We start from the raw sequence: 16,026 nt of genomic DNA, 5'->3' as shown, positions 1-16,026 counted from the left end.
GGAGGTGTGGTGAAGGACAGTTTGTTTTGGGGGAGGGCAGATTTAACGTGTGTGCTATAAGAGTATGGAGTCAACACAAGCTGCACTGGATTAAAGGTTTTTCTTCCCAGGACATCCAGTTAAATACTGAATTTGAGCAGGTATATTTTTTTTCTCTCTGCATGCTTGTGAATCAGTTCCCTCGTGTCACTCTCAATGTTTTTTTCCTGACTCCAGACATGCTGATGTGTGGATCAAGTTTCAAGTTAATTTAAGTGTTAGACATAATTGCGAGGAGGGGGATCCAGAGACTCACTCAGTTTCAGTGAAACAACGTTCAAAACGTTTGAGATGAAAGATCAGCACACGGCGGCAAAACCAGACAAGGATTTAGATATTTTTAATCAGGGGTCAAAGACGGGACAGCACACATGTCGGTTCTGCTCTTATTAATCTGTTTGTTTCTGTGTAGTGAGCCACACAGGAGCAGCAGCAGCAGCAACCATGAAGTTTCAGGCTCCTCTCCTCTTTCTGCTCCTCACCTGCATGTACCTGAGACTGGCACAAGGTAAGAGGAACACGTTAGATCTGATTCACACCACAACTATCATGTTGTCATTGAGAAAAGTAACTAGATTTCACATTTGACTGGTCATTTCTACATTTTCTAAATATTTTGCAGGTCACATGTAAGATAAAATATAATATATATGTTTTTGGTGATTAAAAAAAAAGATATGGCATAATCTACATTCCTTTTGTATTGTTACTAAATCCTGTCTTTCTATGAGGTGATTTATTTGGTCTAAACCACTCAATACAAAACCTCTTACCAAAGTGTAATCTGTCTCAGCTCACTATTACATACTATTACATATAAAGATGCTGATTTTCATAAACATTTCCTTATCGGCAAATTACTGCACAACATGGGCAACACGTGGACATGTTGTACTTACACTGCTTCATCAGTACCTCATCGCTCATACGCTAATACATCAGTTGAACTTGTAAAATAATGTCTAAAGCTATAATTCATTAACAGTCCTACCAACACAGACCTACACACACATAAAGGGCAAGTTGCAATGGAGTGTGTAAATGTCTCCCTAAGATATTTTAAGTGGATTATGGTTTATCTCTCTGTAATGTAATATCTCTCTGCAGGCACATATGGGGACTGCTGCCTCGGGTACGTTCTTGCGATGAAAGAAAAAGTAAAGAGAAATATTGAAAGTTACAGGATACAGGAAACAGATGGGGATTGCAACATCAGAGCTGTTGTGTAAGTGTTTCATTCAGTGCACTCTTCCTGAGCATTTTGTTTGCACATTGTTGGAACTTAAAACTGTGACCGTTTGGCAGAGAGTCATGGAAAAATAAACAGCCTGCTTATCAGCGAAGTGGGTGATCTATACCTGCAGCAGCACAATTGAATGTGCAAATGTTTCTTTGGTGTCCTTGGATAACTTTAAATCCTTTTTTACTGAATCGTGCAGGTTTCTGATGAAGAGGAAGCCCTCACATAAAAAACAGAGGACAGTCTGCGCCAATCCACAAGATGGCTGGGTCCAGCATCTGACCAGCACTGTGGATATTCAAATGCAAAAATAGGTAATAAATTACACAGCATACTCACGTCATCATGTACTTTAATGCCTTACAGACAACTTCAGCCACTGTGTTAATGCTTCATCCTACATCTGTTGACTTTGCAGACGAATAAACGGGGGAAAGAGAAAAAAAGAAGAAAAGAATGGGAGGGAGGAGAGCGGCTGTTTCACATCCCCTGTCGGGAATCATATATCACCTTGAACCAGATGGATTAGGTTTCAGTAGATTAGGTATTTCCTGTTTACCAGAACATACCATGAGCTCAAAGTTATACCCAGTATAGCAAAATTCATTTATATGAGTCATTGTTTGAGTAATTGTTCTGTGATATCTAGAGCCTGCAACAAGTGAGCCACTATTAGGCAGCTTTGAAACGTATTTGCAGAGAATGTATGCGTGCTTGAGTAAAGGTGTGTGTGTATGTATGTGTGTGTATATATACCACTTTTGTTGTTAAGCTTTTGTAAGACTTATGTTTTATATAGAACAGATATCCATATTTTTGTATCAGCACTCAATTGTACTTTGTGTCTCCCTGTAGCAAATAAAGAAGCAACACAAACAAAGACTCTGGGTTCTATAATAGTTCATCAAAACATTCAACACAAAGCTGTTTAAATCATTTCTGTCCTGATTTGGTGATCCCTTGGTTCATTTATTTAGGGGTGGGGGAGGGGGTAATTGCGCCATCCCACCCAGGTGAGGTTTTTAATGGATACTAATGAAATAAAAGCATTTCTCATTTGTTTTAGATTTGGCATTAACTCACAACAGATGTTTAATAACTCACCAACACAAAGCTGGTTTTGTATTGGCTGACTGTAAAAGATTGACTCAAAAGTAAACGATCTACTAGATTCTCGGCAATGTAGTCGATAAAGTCACTTTTAAGTTTGATAGCATCAGAAACTGAGCCTCTAACTTTGGTCCTTTAGTCACATTTATCTGTGAATGACCATTTGTTTCATTCTGTGTTGTTTGCAATAAGTAGCTGCTGATGTTAGAGACCACCTCTACATGTATGCGATGTTTCATAGACAGGCAGGGAATCTTGCATACAGTACATTTCTTCAAGAACAGCACAAGATCTAACATTTCTTTGTGATCAACTCTCATGTAGCGATTTGTACAAGTCCATCTGTTTTGGGGAAACTGCATGTGAACCTGAAAACTTAAATTAACTAAAGAAATCAGCTTAAGGGCTTCAGTCAATATACAGTATATTAACATTTGCACATTCACTGGGTCATTGTTCTCGCTGACTGAACCAAAAAGAGGGTCAACTGTGCCACTTTGGTAACTGATTTGTGCTTTTTTTAATGATCGATGGTTTGGAGAACAAGGATAGCTCTGCTTTTGGCAATACTTGGATGTTGTTATACTTATGTTTTCTTCCATGGTCTGGTTTTCTTTTTCTCACGATTACACAACACCAGGCACTCCCACACTAAACGTAATTCAGTTTCTAAATGAGCAGTGCACAATCTGGAGACTTGCTGTAGTTTGCTTTAATTTCTCTAGAATAGTTGTATTGAAGAAGTTCATCCTTAAATACTAATTCTAAGCAGGTTTTGAGCGTTTTCACCTTGGAAAAGTTATATGATAACATAGAGTTGAAATAAAGTCAGACAAAGTACACTCAAAATGTGAAGAATTTAAACTAAAAAAGCTTAAAGGGACAGTTTAAGTTAAAGGCAGCTGAGCTTTGGTTCTTTTGTGACTTTTTAAAGATTATCATCACACATATTTTCCTTTTCTTGATAGTATTTAGCTGAGAATCAAACACTAAGTGAGAACAGAAAGATACTGATATGACTAGAACAAAAAACATAATTAGTTGGAAATCAACCAAGGACATTAGCATGGGTTTTGATGGAACACGTCTTTGCCCTTAGGCCACCACAATGACCTGAACCTGTTGCTGATGTCTGAAGACATTTTCACAATCATCCATTCAGTTCTCTTCAAAGAGTGACGTCCTGAATGAGTGATGAATCATTTTCAAGATTGAACCACAATCCCACGAACTGCCAGGCTGGATTAACAAATGGGAAAAAAATATGATATTGCTTAGAAGCCTGCAGGCCTCTGCGGGCCCCAGAAGTTCATCCTGGATGTAATGTTTTGGCATTTTCTCAACCAATATAATGAAGCTGCCATCCACAGAACATTGCATTGTTTGCATTGTTCATGATAAGAACCTCAACGGCCCAGATGTGACTGAAGCGATCACGTCCTAACATGATTCGAATGTAAGTGATGGACACATATTGAGAACTTCCGATGAGGCTTGTGATTATCCTCCAGTCAACGTTCTTTTTGTACAACAAGCAACCATGAGATCTTCTCGTTGATCTGAATTGAATCTAAGTTTGATCCATTTTTGGCTAATTTAACACACAAACACACTTGTGATGTTCTTTCTGGAATGCAAGTTAAACATAGTTCACAAACTGTTGCCGAGGTTTGTTGCTTTGCTCTCAGCTTCTGTCGGGTTCATCCCAAACCAGCTCCACATGTGGTTTCAGTCTGCTGCTCTTCCATCATGTGAAGCCACCGTCTTGTTATTTTCCTCCAATGTTCTGGGTCATTGACTGTATGAACCTGACCAACCAGCCTGTCTTTGTTACATGCCCTTTCCCCCTCTCCTCTTGCGGTACAGCATTCTCCTAATAATGCATCAGAGCGTGCAGAAACACAATTTGTTCCAATACAGGGTAAGGAGAGGTAAAGATAAAAGATGGAAAATCGTTTACATGTAGGTGACAGAAAATGAAAGAAGAGGAGAAGACAAAACATTTGTTTATAGATGATTAATGGTTGAAAGTTTTACTCACATTCTAATTTTATTCCGGCAGGGGGGCAGGGGATATCTTTATCAATTGAATAAGACAATAAATAGTTATAAAAAGATATAAAAAAATAATCTCTCCCACTTAATAAACACTAAGCACTGTCTTTATCTGAACAGAAGGAAGAATTTTGAAATCTGCTGTGCTTGTTTCAAGCTTTGAATGTTTATGTTAATGCGGAATGAACCCGATTGATATGTCACGGTCATCAACCTTTGATCACCCGAGGGTAAATGATTCACTCTGGTCTAAACAACTTTCTTTCTTTCCCTCGATGCATCAACCCCCTTTTTCAACTTTTTTTCCAGACAGGAGCTTCAGACGGATGTTGCTGTTTACCTTTCATTTAAATGTCACAATCAACATTTCCTTCGGATCATGTCGCAGTTGAAGTATTGTGCAAGTGGAAATGACAGCACAGATTATCCCACCAGTGAAAGTTGAGCACGGGTACAGGATTATTTAATAAACATAGTACATGTCAAGACTCCTCCTTGGCTCTCGTACGGTTACGTCAGGAGTGTCTCTCATTGTGTGCTCTCTCCCAACATTCCTGTGTGAACAGGCTGTTGGCTGAGGGTTCAGCATTTTATTGTAAAATATAAAGCTTACTAGAAACTCAGCAGGGGCCTGCAGACACCAGAAGAATGGACACTAAATTGCAACGTGATGGTAAAAGGCAAAGAGTGATGACCAGCTCATGGAGGCTGTTGCACCCTCGAGGATAATTCAGATGTCAGGGGTGAAATGGAACTGAACGACCGTTACTTTATGTGGAGAAGGGGTCCACGCTTTCAAAATTTGGCTTCACGTATTGGAATATTCCTCTTTTTCTGAGAAACTCACAGCTCAATATTAAATAATTCTGTTGAAACCTCCAATGCACAAGTGCGTCATCATTTACTAGGCCTATCCGCTCTTTTATGGAGAGTGCTTAAGACGGCTCCGAAAATCACTGCACCCTGGTTCCAGGGCCAAACTTCTGGGCTCACAAGAAAACAAAGAATCATTCAACGTCCCAGTAAAATCTCTTTATACATTTTTTAAATCTTGACTGAAGTCTTGCAGGCAGCAGACGAAGAAGAGGCAGGAGATAGTATCGAAAAAAGAAGGGATTTGTAAGGAAACAATCTTTGTTTTAAAATAAGTTTATTATGATTAATCAATTTGGTCTTACTGATGACTACATGACTAAATAATACATTAAAATCATGCCAGAGTATGAATGCCTTGTGTTAAAACATAAGCACAATACTCAACAAAGATATTAACAGATTGTGAAGAGCCTAAAGCACTGTGCTCCACACTTTTTTGTCAAAGTCTTAAAATAGGCATTATATTTAGAATAGATCAAATACATAAATATCATTCAATGAAGGGATTTGAATGACCAGTTATTGTTTTTACAGGAAAAAAAACCCCATTTAAGATAACAGTGGGAGGTTTTACATTTCTCAGTTTACATTTCAAGTCTCCTTCTGTGCACATATGATCATAATTTTGTTTAATGCCTATGTGTCTTTTTTTTCTTTTCCTCCATATTCTCATGTTTCTTTTTAGTTGGACCAAACATGTTCTCAGCGTCTCCATGATTAGGATTACTTGTGGCCGAGGATTAGTTCAGTAGATTTATGCTCTGACTAAGAGGGATTGGAAGATGCTCATAGGCATACAGATGCATATTTTGCCTCACTAAGCTTGTTGTCTGTGATATAATCAGAACAGAAATCCATTTCTAATTACCTGAGAGAGTTGTTCTGGTCTGTGAGCTATAATTGACTTACGCTGTGGGACAGAGGAACCGTCCAACTGACCCGCATGTGCACCTTTTCATTCCAATATTGCACAATACAACTTGAATAGGAGCAAATGGGCACATCTGCATGTGTTAAAGTGCCTGTGTTGCCAAAACTAAAGCAGTCCAGCTCTTCATTACAAAACAACACAGACAGCAGAGGGAGTGTGTTTGTCCACAGATGCCGCGAACCAGTTCTTTGGGTTCCCATATTCCTCAGGATGAAGCGCTGAATAACCTACAGCCTCCACCGACCTCCGCTTCTGGACCCGATGGAGGAGGATCCGGTAGGTCCCCGTCAACGGGCTCCGACAATCGGAGCAGGGATGGTTTTTGAAATGAACGGTCACAATACCTAGATCGGACAGCAAGCTCTTCACCTCCTGCTCCACCACACACAGAGCCTGGCCGGCCTGGGCAAAGTGGGCCGGGGACAGGGGCAACAGGACATAGGGACGAGGGTACTCAAGCCCCTTTAGCCAAGCACTGTTTATAATCTGTGCGAGGGAGGAGCGATCAGCAGGCACAGGCCGCAGCATGCCCTTGATGACCAGCTGGCAGGAATCGGGCACATGTGAAGGGATTCTGTAAGCTCCCTGGAGGATGCAGCGTTTCAGCCTCCCCAGGTTGTCCCCGTAAAAGGGCAATGTGGCCGTCGCCATGAAGTACAAGAGAATACCTAAAGCCCAAATATCAGAATAGCGTCCAATGTATCCCTTCTCCCTGAACAGTTCAGGAGCGGCATACGGTGGAGAGCCACAGAAGTTGGTGAGAGGCTCATTGGGGCTGCTCTCTGTGCTGAAGCCAAAATCCCCCACCTTGATGCAGTAGCTGGTGGTGTAGAAGATGTTTTCTGCCTTGAGGTCTCCGTGGACGATGTTGTTGTCATGCTGAAATATCAAAAACATATTTTTAAAAATTGAAGAATACAAGTGTTTTTACAGACAGTGATATTTTAATAAAGCAATTGGAGCACTATATAAATAGCATCAAAATATCATAAGTATTATTATCATCATTATTATCAGTGGTAAAACGTAACGAGGTAAATCTGCTCAAAATATGTAGGTCACTATATTTATCTGCAAGTGAAACTGACTTAAAACTTTTTTTAAATAACAAGGCATTATTAAAGATTATTTTTTAGATGTAATATAAAATAGTCATGTTTAAGACACTGATCAAATAATCCCACCATCCCTGGTATAAGGCAGACTAGGAAACATTTGTTTTCTATCATTGTCCGTCATCTCTCTACTGACCACATGAAAATGTGTGCATGTGAATGGCCTACCTCATGTTAATATGTTTAAATTATAGTTATTATCATAAAGAACCATGGACACGATGCACAGACTGTGTACAAATTCACAGAACACAATAAAAAATACACTGAAGCTCACCATGTGTTGAACAGCAGAGATCACTTGTGCAAAGATCAGCTTGGTTTCCAGCTCGTCGAGCTTCCCCCTGGTGGTGATCCGGGAGAACAGATCCCCGCCGCTGCCGTACTCCATCACCAGATACATTTTCCGGCTGGTCTCAATCACCTCATAAAGACGCACTATGTTGGGGTGGCACAGCTTCTCCATGCAGCTGATCTCTAAGGAAGTCAAGGGCTGTTTCTTCCTCTTCTCCAGACGCAGCTTGTCCATGACTTTGACAGCTACTCTCTCTGAGACAGAAGAGGAGGGAAGGCTTCGATGTCAGTGATGGATTTGGCGGCGGTCGGATCAAGTGAAGGGGTCAAAATAAAGGCAACGGCAAGCTGAAGAGATTCATACACATTCGAAAATAAGGAGGTGGATGCCACGGCTACATATGAAAAGGCAGAGGAATTTCCTTGTCAACTCATTTAATTGGAAGATTGATGCAGCATTATACTGTGGTATGACTAATATGTGGCTAAGAATCAAGAAACCTCACACACACACAAACACACACGTATATATGAAATGGATTTTCATAACAGCTTTTCAATAAAAAACAAATTCACTGCAGGGGTCAGGGAAGATCAAGGGATCAATTGTCACTGACATGAGCATTATTCACAAACATTTAATATAATTCATTTACAACCCACTATCTCCTCAAGGTCAGACCTTGTGCAAGGGTATACTGTTCAAGAAAAAGTTGTCAACCAGAAAACATGGATCCTTTCTATAGGGGGGACTGAAATCTTAATAAATAACTAATGGTTCCTGACCTTTCGTCAAGGCGTGGATGCCCAGTCTGACCGTGGAGAAGTTACCCTGCCCAATCTCTCCGCGCAGCTCATAAAAGCCAACCCTCCGTCCAAGCATCAGGTCATTGACGATCTTCTCGTTGTGGGCCATGTCATAGATGATCCTCTCAAATGGTGACATCCTGGTTCTCTCTGCTTCGGTCAGCTGTGGGAAGGCACATGCGGCAGCAGAGGCCAGTGGCCTGGCTGTCTTGTCCTCTTTTTGAGCCTCGTCTTTGGATGTTTTGCTCGCTTTCTTCTTTGGCCAAAGCCTCATTGTGATGGCTTGAAAAGAAATTGAAGAAACAAGAAAGAGTTTGACTATTAGTTGTTGCATGCAGATAAATGTATTAGTAAAAAGCAGAGATTACATCACTCTACTTTTGAGGAAATCTAAAGCACAGATCTGTAAGTTATAACTCTGTCTGTTCTGTAATCAGTATTACGTGGCTTAAATAGTGTGAGTGTTCCCCGGGACATTGATAATGAGATTAACCTCCATATGAACTCATTCTGTCCTGAATGAGGCAAAACATCTTGTCTCTTTTACATCAGCCTCACAGGTTGATGGCTTCTCTTGGTGAAAATGATGCACATCATATAAGATGGAGTCACTGTGTTAATTTATCTATATTAATATTTACTAATGATAAATTATTCAATATGAGTGACCTGCTATTAAATCGGTTCTCAGGATGCAATAGAAGATCTGCTTTCTGCAAGACCTTTTACAATTATTATTCGTTTTTGCAGGTCTAAACTGCTGGTATATTTCTAACTGTGTTCAATCAGTTTCAACATGCAGGTTTTAATTTTTTTTTATGATGGACAAAAGCAGGATGTGCCGACCCTTCCTGTTTTTATTCTGTTCTGAGAACACAGGTCATATTTGTGGGACACAGCTCTTGGGACGCAGAACATTTCTTTCAAAGACAGGGAAATGGATTCATCTTCCCCTGAACAGGACAGTGTTTTGGTTTGACTTACATAAACTTCTTTCTTTCCTTTTTACGGGAAACATTTAAGTCTCCGACGTTACACAAAGAATAACGGATGATAGGGTCACATGTCAAACTGTTAACGCATGAGGGCTTACTGTGTGGGTGTCTTATATAGAGCATATGTAACATCCCGGCGAGGTTACACAATTAAATAAAGCAGGCAACTAAACTAACAATACTACTACTACTACTACTACAATGACTAACTAACTAAACTTAACTATTAAACTTTACACTCATGATAATTGTGTAATGATACTAAGGGTCCTCCTGGTCATTGTGAGTTAAATTTAGAAGATAGTAGACTCAGTGGTCAAGTGCAAAGGATTACTTCTTTTAGAAAGAGTATTAGTGGGCCACTCACGTCTGAACGTAGCTGCTATTTATACTAATGGAGGCTAACAAGACTGGCACAACATGAATTAACAGAACTAATCAGGGTGAAACAAGTTGTTGTACAACTATCGACCACTGGCACTGAATCTATCAAGATACTTGGAATCAGTAAAACAGACATGTTTTATTTTACTTTATTTTATTCTATATATTGTGCCCTTCTCTATACTGTACTATTTGATGCATTATTTTAATGTAAAGCACATTCATTTTACCTGTAATATAATGTAAGACACTGACCTGCTGACCTGATTTAATCAGCAGCCATTCAAAACATCTCCATGATTTCACTTTATTAAATATTGAAAAAAATATCATTGTAATTAGCAGCCATTCTGTGAATAGATAGTTGGCACAAACGCCTTTAAATATTATTAATAAATCATTAGATTTAAGTTAGATGCTGACAGTGGAAACAATGCTATTATAAATGTTTGTAATCCATCAAAATGCTCATGCTCACTGTCTGATAAGTCACCAAAGCAGCATGTATAAATACTCCATCTTAAAGATGATTTAAAAAAATAATACAAACCACATGTTATGTTGAGTGACTAACACCAGCAACAAAGATTAATCTGAATTTAGTAGTCCAATATATTTTATTGATGGTGTATAACAGATCTATAAAGCACAAGAAAAGTATCTATTAGGTAATAATAAAGACTCATCAGACAGTACTACAAAATGTAAAACGATGAAGAGTTTTCTGCAAAATGAAGGCAGAAACATTACATACATAGAGCCAGTAGTTTTACCTGCGAGCTTCGGCTCCTTCATGTCCGTCCCTCAGGCTGGAACACCTGACTGTGACTCAACAAGTGAAGGGAGCTTCAGAGAACAAAATCACTCCTGACAATCCTATTAACAGTGTATTATGTGGCTGCTCACTCCTCTGAGACATACTGAACGCTTATTTTGTGCTCATGATAAATAACGTACACATATGTGATTGATTTTTAAATTGATTATCGCAAATTGCTTGCAAACATACAAAACTATATGTGTAAGGGAATTATGTAAGATACATCAGGCTTCATGAGGTAATTTCACCCAGTTTTCTTACGGATTTCCTAATTTTGGGTCTTTGATGAGTCTTAACTTGCATTGTAACTTGTTGAGACATGCAATGTAGCTGAATGTTGTTAAAGCTTCCCCGGTCAATATTCAATTAATAAGATTAATCAAATTATACTGCAAGTATATGATGACATGTATTTACATATAAACCAGACACACAACTCCAGAATAATGTTGCTCCATGTCTGCTATTTGTGTAAACAAGTACCTGTGTGTTAACATCTCTAACAGATCAACTTTAAGAGGCGATATATACAGTTTATTAATATATCTATATATGTTTACAGCTTATCTAAAGTTAAGAGTGGTCCATTTCATGTATTTCATTCTATATGGAAGTTGCCAAAACGCATAAATGGTTGAAAAATAACATTTATCCTCTATATTGTTTTAAAAATTTTCAACAACTGTGACATAGCGACTCTGCCTTATTTCCCCCCAGCCGAGGCGGAAGGATACGCGCCCAGCCCATGTCTCTGATTGGGTTGGGTTTAAGCACCAAGAGAGATGATTGGTTAGAATTAGGTAGGAATATCAGGTTAAGCCAATCAGAAGCAGGGTAGGGGTGGGACTAGTTCCACCAAGGGTGACTAAATCGAATTACGTACACACGCTCCGAGGCGGCAACAATGTTCAGATTGACGTTGGATTCTAGCCAATGGCAAAGTTCTGATTTGTAATCTGTCCAATTACCGTCGAGGATTAGTTGGCGGGAGAGGAAGAGGCGGGGCCCCGCAGTGCCTGACAGGCCCCTGCTCCAAAGGACGGAAACACATGCTGTGGCGCCGCTGCTGGTGTTGTTGTCATGTGCGACATGTTGTGATTCAGGTGTGTGTGTGTGTATTTCTATGAATACAACGTTCGTGTAAAAAAGACAACAAAATGGCTGCAGCAGTGGCAACGCCTGTCATCCCCACGGAGCTCGACCACGACCGCTGTGGGAGCGAGGAGGAGAGCCGCGGGGCCGAGGCGGAGGAGGAGGGCAGCCGGCAGCAGACAGGCCCCGCCGCCGCCGTTAGCCACGGCCGCCTGTCCAAACTCCCGCTGGCCCGCATCAAGGCGCTCATGAAGACCGACCCGGACGTGTCCCTCGCCAGCCAGGAGTCCGTGTTCATCATCGCCAAAGCCACGGTGCGTCCCTGTGCACCACAGACCGCTCTCTGCCCACGTGATGCTATTTCAGATTGAGAGGAAGGTTTCACGTGTCAGTGTGTCGATCTCCAGGCGGATGTGAGGTGATATTTCTCCATGATGTTCGTTGTGTGTGTCCAGCAAAGCTTAATGATAACAGCTCCACTGATGATCTGCTGCATGTACATACAACCCGAGTCTCATCCCTGAACTTTTGATAAGAAATGTCCTGTAGTTATTTAATTTATAGTTGTGTGTAGGCTGCAATAAGTAACAACAGAATGCTTCAATGGAATTGATAGATTGTGTTTTTTCTTTTTCAGGAGTTGTTTGTTGAGATGATTGCCAAAGACGCCCTGGTGTACGCTCAGCAGGGGAAGAGGAAAACGTTACAGAGAAAAGACCTGGGTGAGCACCGCCGTACACAAACAGGATCACTGAGCTGTAAACGGGTTCATGGTGACGCTGCTCAGGGAGCGGACATGACTGTTACATTTCTGTTACATTTCTGGGGGATTAGATTTGTTTTAAACCTGGGATATTTAGTAGATTGGCTGTACGGTGACTTGTAGACCCATCAATCAATTTTGATTCCTGCGTCTTCTGTTGTCGTTTTAAATAATTTCCGTCTTCTCTTTTCTTTTTCCTCAAAAGACAACGCAATAGAGGCCATAGACGAATTTGCATTTCTTGAAGGTAAGGCCTGAAGGTCCGTTTATACTTGTGCGTTGATTTGATGCTGTCGGTATGGCACAGCTGTGTAACTACGCAGTAGCCGACGCTGTGACCCGATGAGCAACTCCCTAGAAATATAACTTCACATGGAGGCGACGCAGCCCGCATCAACTGGCCGGCTGCGGGTCAGGAGGTCAGGTCGTCAACACACTTCCACCTCAGTTTAATGGTCGTACATGTCATTGAAGTCTTCTTTCCGTTCTCTGTAGGTTCAGTAATAGAAGTGTTGCTCAACATTTATTACCTCCAACTTCAGCAGAAGTGCAATTACAGTGCGACAGACAAACCAGCGCATTTCAATCGACACAGCAACGTGGGCCACTTGCTTTGTGTGGATCCTACGCAGAAGTATAAACCAGCCAATGTTAACACTGAAAGTTATTACATGCACATCTGATTACATTGCTCTTATTATAGTAATTATTCTTCTCTATACTTTTTTGCATCATCTTCAAATGCCCACATGCTCAAAAGAGGAATACGTAATATTATGTAAGCTCACGAGATGTTTACATCTAATAGACTTTACTGACATTGTACTCATTCGTCTTTATTACTCCAGGCACTCTGGATTGAAGATGGCTTCAGGAGACCAATCAGAACATTGAATACCTGCAAACATCCAAGAAACTCCATTACAGGGATACAGTTCATCGTGGAAAAAACTTTCTGGTACTTTTCTAAGTCAATCTCTGTCTCCAAGTCATATTTGATGTTTATAAATGCTTTTTTTTTTTACAATGTGCCATTAAGATCTTTTCATACTCTAAATACATCGGTGGTGATGTGTACATTATTTGTAAATATTTGAATACTGCTGCACAATGGAATAAATTTACATTTCAAACACCCAGTTTCTGTCAGAAAGAAAACGATAATCATTTTCATTAGCCTGAATTACAGATCAATTTGAGATTTGCAAGACAAATATTGTCACATTATGTGATTAGAAGTTCAGAATGGCTCGAGATTTTCCTGATTTACAAAATGACTAATTACATAAAAACAAAGACACTTTTAGCCCCAGTGTAAATATTAGAAATACAAGGTGCCCTCGTGACCTTGTGGTTGAAACTTATGAATAAATAATATAATTTTGTCATGGGGATTAAAAACATTGTGATCAGTCAATCTCAAGCATTTGCAACATGACCTTTTTTTCAGTTAAATGCCCCAGTTTGGCCACATCAGCTGAATCAGATACAAAACCATAGTTTGTAAATTAAAAGGTCAGATGAGAAGAACATGTGAAGTGACCCAGCCTTCACAGGGCTCCTTCAACAAGAGGAGTAGCTTCTCCTACTTGGTATCACATGCTCCAATTATTATCAAGTGTTTACGGCGAGTGTAGGATCAAGCAGCCACCATTATATTTGTCAAACTGTTAATTTCATCAGAAATGGTATCCAGAGGAAAGGGATCTGTTTTTGCTCTATCAAACTTCTTACAAATGTGAAAAAAATGCAGTTCAGTGTTCAACATCATTGCAAGCAAATCATACTCACGGTAGGGGGACTGCAGCTTCCTCTTAAATTCCTGTGCAGTTCAGTTGGTTCATTTTTAATACTATGGTGGGAATGTACGTCATAAAACTCCAGGTACCATTAGGAAGAATAACTGGACAACAAGTTATCCCACCCAAATGGGTGCTAAAGAACTTACATTGGAGTGGAGCTGTCAATCAAACCCACTTGGTCCACACCCTGAGGAAAGGTGTGATCAGAAGACACACCTGTGTGTTTGTGGACAGTTTATTAAGACCACTGTCCACGGTGCTGAACCCTGGGACCTCCAGGGATGCAGGAACTGTCCAGGGTACTGATCTCTTGATGTGTATTAACAATTTCCTCCTAGTTGTAAAGCTGGTGGTTAATGTCATCTTAACTGATTCCATTTTCTAGTTTTTAATTTGACTTTTAACACAATTCCTGGCAACATTTGTATTTTTTTCATCCTGGTTGACTCAGCGGCGATAATAGGCTGTGGGACTGTTTGCCAACGTGTATTTCTTTAAATGTACTTCCTATTGAAGACAAAGATATGATTATTAAGACGTTGTCCTCTTAATATATGTGCCCTATTGAATTTTTTTGTATATTTTTCGTTCAGTGTTTCAGATCATTTCTAATGTGTAATGCTGAAAGGTGTGGCTTGCAAAACACTTCAGCCCTTTGAGAGTTAAAACAAACCATAATTACCATAATAATTGATCAGCAATAGTATGTTGGCTGATTTTTCACACTATCAACATCAACATTTTCAATAATGATTCCTGAATTTCTATTGTTAAACAATAATTGTAATAATAAACTTATTTATATTACTTTTTTTTTGGAAAGTGTTAATTAAAAGGTGCGCTGGAAACGAAACCAAAAAAGTTAAAAAACCAGACGAGGCAGTTGACTAAAACGACATGAGCGCATTAGAGATAAAATAGTAAAAGTGAATAAAACCAATTAAAACAGTATAAATAAATGCAAATCCAACATCACCAAAGGTTTTCACAAAGACGAGAGAACTGCTCACTGACGGACAAATGATGTAGTGACACCAAATTACTATTTTTATATTGCTGTTTGTCGGCCAATATGTTTGCCTATATTATGTGTGGTAAGCTAACGTCGACCTGGCCGATTGAAGTTGGCTTTCACAAAGATCCTTGGTTGCCGATGGACCAATATGTTTTCAGTATTTGGCTTTGTGGTTTATTATTTTGTTTCATTTTCTCAATATTTACAGACAGTAAATCTCTTGGAAAAGTGATCAAGTTGATAAATAAATTTCATGTAATTAGAATTTGTTCTAACACCCTGCATCAGTACATTCTGGACATGTCCACAGTACAAAACAGGCCAGGGGCGAAAAAGTGAAGTTTAGATTTCATGCTCAACACGGTGACACTGAGAAAATCACACAGAGCTTCAAGGTTGCATTAGGAATTTATCTCTGCTTGTCTCTTGACCTGAGATGTGTGTTGTTCTTCCAGGCAGAATTTGTTAAACACTTCAGAAGTGTTCAGTTTCACACTCTGGGCACAGTCGAGACCCCTTGAGTTTTTGCAGTGGAGATTTTTAAAATAAATGCCTGAGTGTGTTTAAGCTGATTTTCTGGGTTTAGTGTTTCGGGGCAGTAATGAAACAGAGCTGTGAGAAGCACAGATGTTTGGTTTCAGACGAGCACCAGTCAACTCCCTGCAGAGGAATTCCTGACTGGCACAAG

General features: G+C 39.8%; 3 protein-coding genes across 3 annotated transcripts; 2 read left to right on the top strand and 1 right to left on the bottom strand.

Annotated features, from left to right (window-relative positions):
- The first annotated feature begins 451 nt into the window (after nucleotides 1–451).
- On the top strand, nucleotides 452–2,161 carry ccl25b (chemokine (C-C motif) ligand 25b). Its single transcript, XM_035646626.1, has 4 exons — nucleotides 452–547; nucleotides 1,147–1,264; nucleotides 1,479–1,593; nucleotides 1,698–2,161. The coding sequence occupies exons 1-3, from the start codon at nucleotides 484–486 to the stop codon at nucleotides 1,591–1,593; spliced, it is 297 nt and encodes a 98-aa protein (XP_035502519.1). The 5' UTR covers nucleotides 452–483; the 3' UTR covers nucleotides 1,698–2,161.
- Nucleotides 2,162–5,974: 3,813 nt separating this feature from the next.
- LOC118318236 (serine/threonine-protein kinase NIM1) lies at nucleotides 5,975–10,701 on the bottom strand. Its single transcript, XM_035647700.1, has 4 exons — nucleotides 10,620–10,701; nucleotides 8,447–8,749; nucleotides 7,644–7,915; nucleotides 5,975–7,130 (listed from the first exon to the last, which is right to left on the bottom strand). Exons 1-4 carry the CDS (start codon nucleotides 10,639–10,641, stop codon nucleotides 6,378–6,380), a joined length of 1,350 nt encoding a protein of 449 aa, XP_035503593.1. The 5' UTR covers nucleotides 10,642–10,701; the 3' UTR covers nucleotides 5,975–6,377.
- A 963-nt stretch (nucleotides 10,702–11,664) lies between these two features.
- pole4 (polymerase (DNA-directed), epsilon 4, accessory subunit) lies at nucleotides 11,665–13,660 on the top strand. Its single transcript, XM_035648450.2, has 4 exons — nucleotides 11,665–12,072; nucleotides 12,396–12,480; nucleotides 12,727–12,768; nucleotides 13,370–13,660. Exons 1-4 carry the CDS (start codon nucleotides 11,824–11,826, stop codon nucleotides 13,381–13,383), a joined length of 390 nt encoding a protein of 129 aa, XP_035504343.1. The 5' UTR covers nucleotides 11,665–11,823; the 3' UTR covers nucleotides 13,384–13,660.
- The last annotated feature ends 2,366 nt before the right edge of the window (nucleotides 13,661–16,026 follow it).

The sequence above is a fragment of the Scophthalmus maximus genome, chromosome 13 (genome assembly GCF_022379125.1).
Source record: "Scophthalmus maximus strain ysfricsl-2021 chromosome 13, ASM2237912v1, whole genome shotgun sequence".
Classification (NCBI taxonomy): Eukaryota; Metazoa; Chordata; class Actinopteri; order Pleuronectiformes; family Scophthalmidae; genus Scophthalmus; species Scophthalmus maximus.
Note: the sequence above shows the minus strand (reverse complement) of the source record. Positions and strands in the feature narration are given on the sequence as shown.

What these genes read in the sequence shown, in the direction of transcription:
- ccl25b (XM_035646626.1), top strand. Translation starts at nt 484, where the DNA reads ATGAAGTTTCAGGCTCCTCTCCTCTTTCTGCTCCTCACCTGCATGTAC. An exon ending in GTACCTGAGACTGGCACAAG is followed by an intron (nt 548 to 1,146) that starts GTAAGAGGAACA and finishes ATCTCTCTGCAG; the next exon opens with GCACATATGGGGACTGCTGC. An exon ending in TGCAACATCAGAGCTGTTGT is followed by an intron (nt 1,265 to 1,478) that starts GTAAGTGTTTCA and finishes TGAATCGTGCAG; the next exon opens with GTTTCTGATGAAGAGGAAGC.
- LOC118318236 (XM_035647700.1), bottom strand. Translation starts at nt 10,641, where the DNA reads ATGAAGGAGCCGAAGCTCGCAG. An exon ending in CATCCACGCCTTGACGAAAG is followed by an intron (nt 7,916 to 8,446) that starts GTCAGGAACCAT and finishes CTTCTGTCTCAG; the next exon opens with AGAGAGTAGCTGTCAAAGTC. An exon ending in TCTCTGCTGTTCAACACATG is followed by an intron (nt 7,131 to 7,643) that starts GTGAGCTTCAGT and finishes TTGATATTTCAG; the next exon opens with CATGACAACAACATCGTCCA.
- pole4 (XM_035648450.2), top strand. Translation starts at nt 11,824, where the DNA reads ATGGCTGCAGCAGTGGCAACGCCTGTCATCCCCACGGAGCTCGACCAC. An exon ending in TCATCATCGCCAAAGCCACG is followed by an intron (nt 12,073 to 12,395) that starts GTGCGTCCCTGT and finishes TTTCTTTTTCAG; the next exon opens with GAGTTGTTTGTTGAGATGAT. An exon ending in GTTACAGAGAAAAGACCTGG is followed by an intron (nt 12,481 to 12,726) that starts GTGAGCACCGCC and finishes TTTCCTCAAAAG; the next exon opens with ACAACGCAATAGAGGCCATA.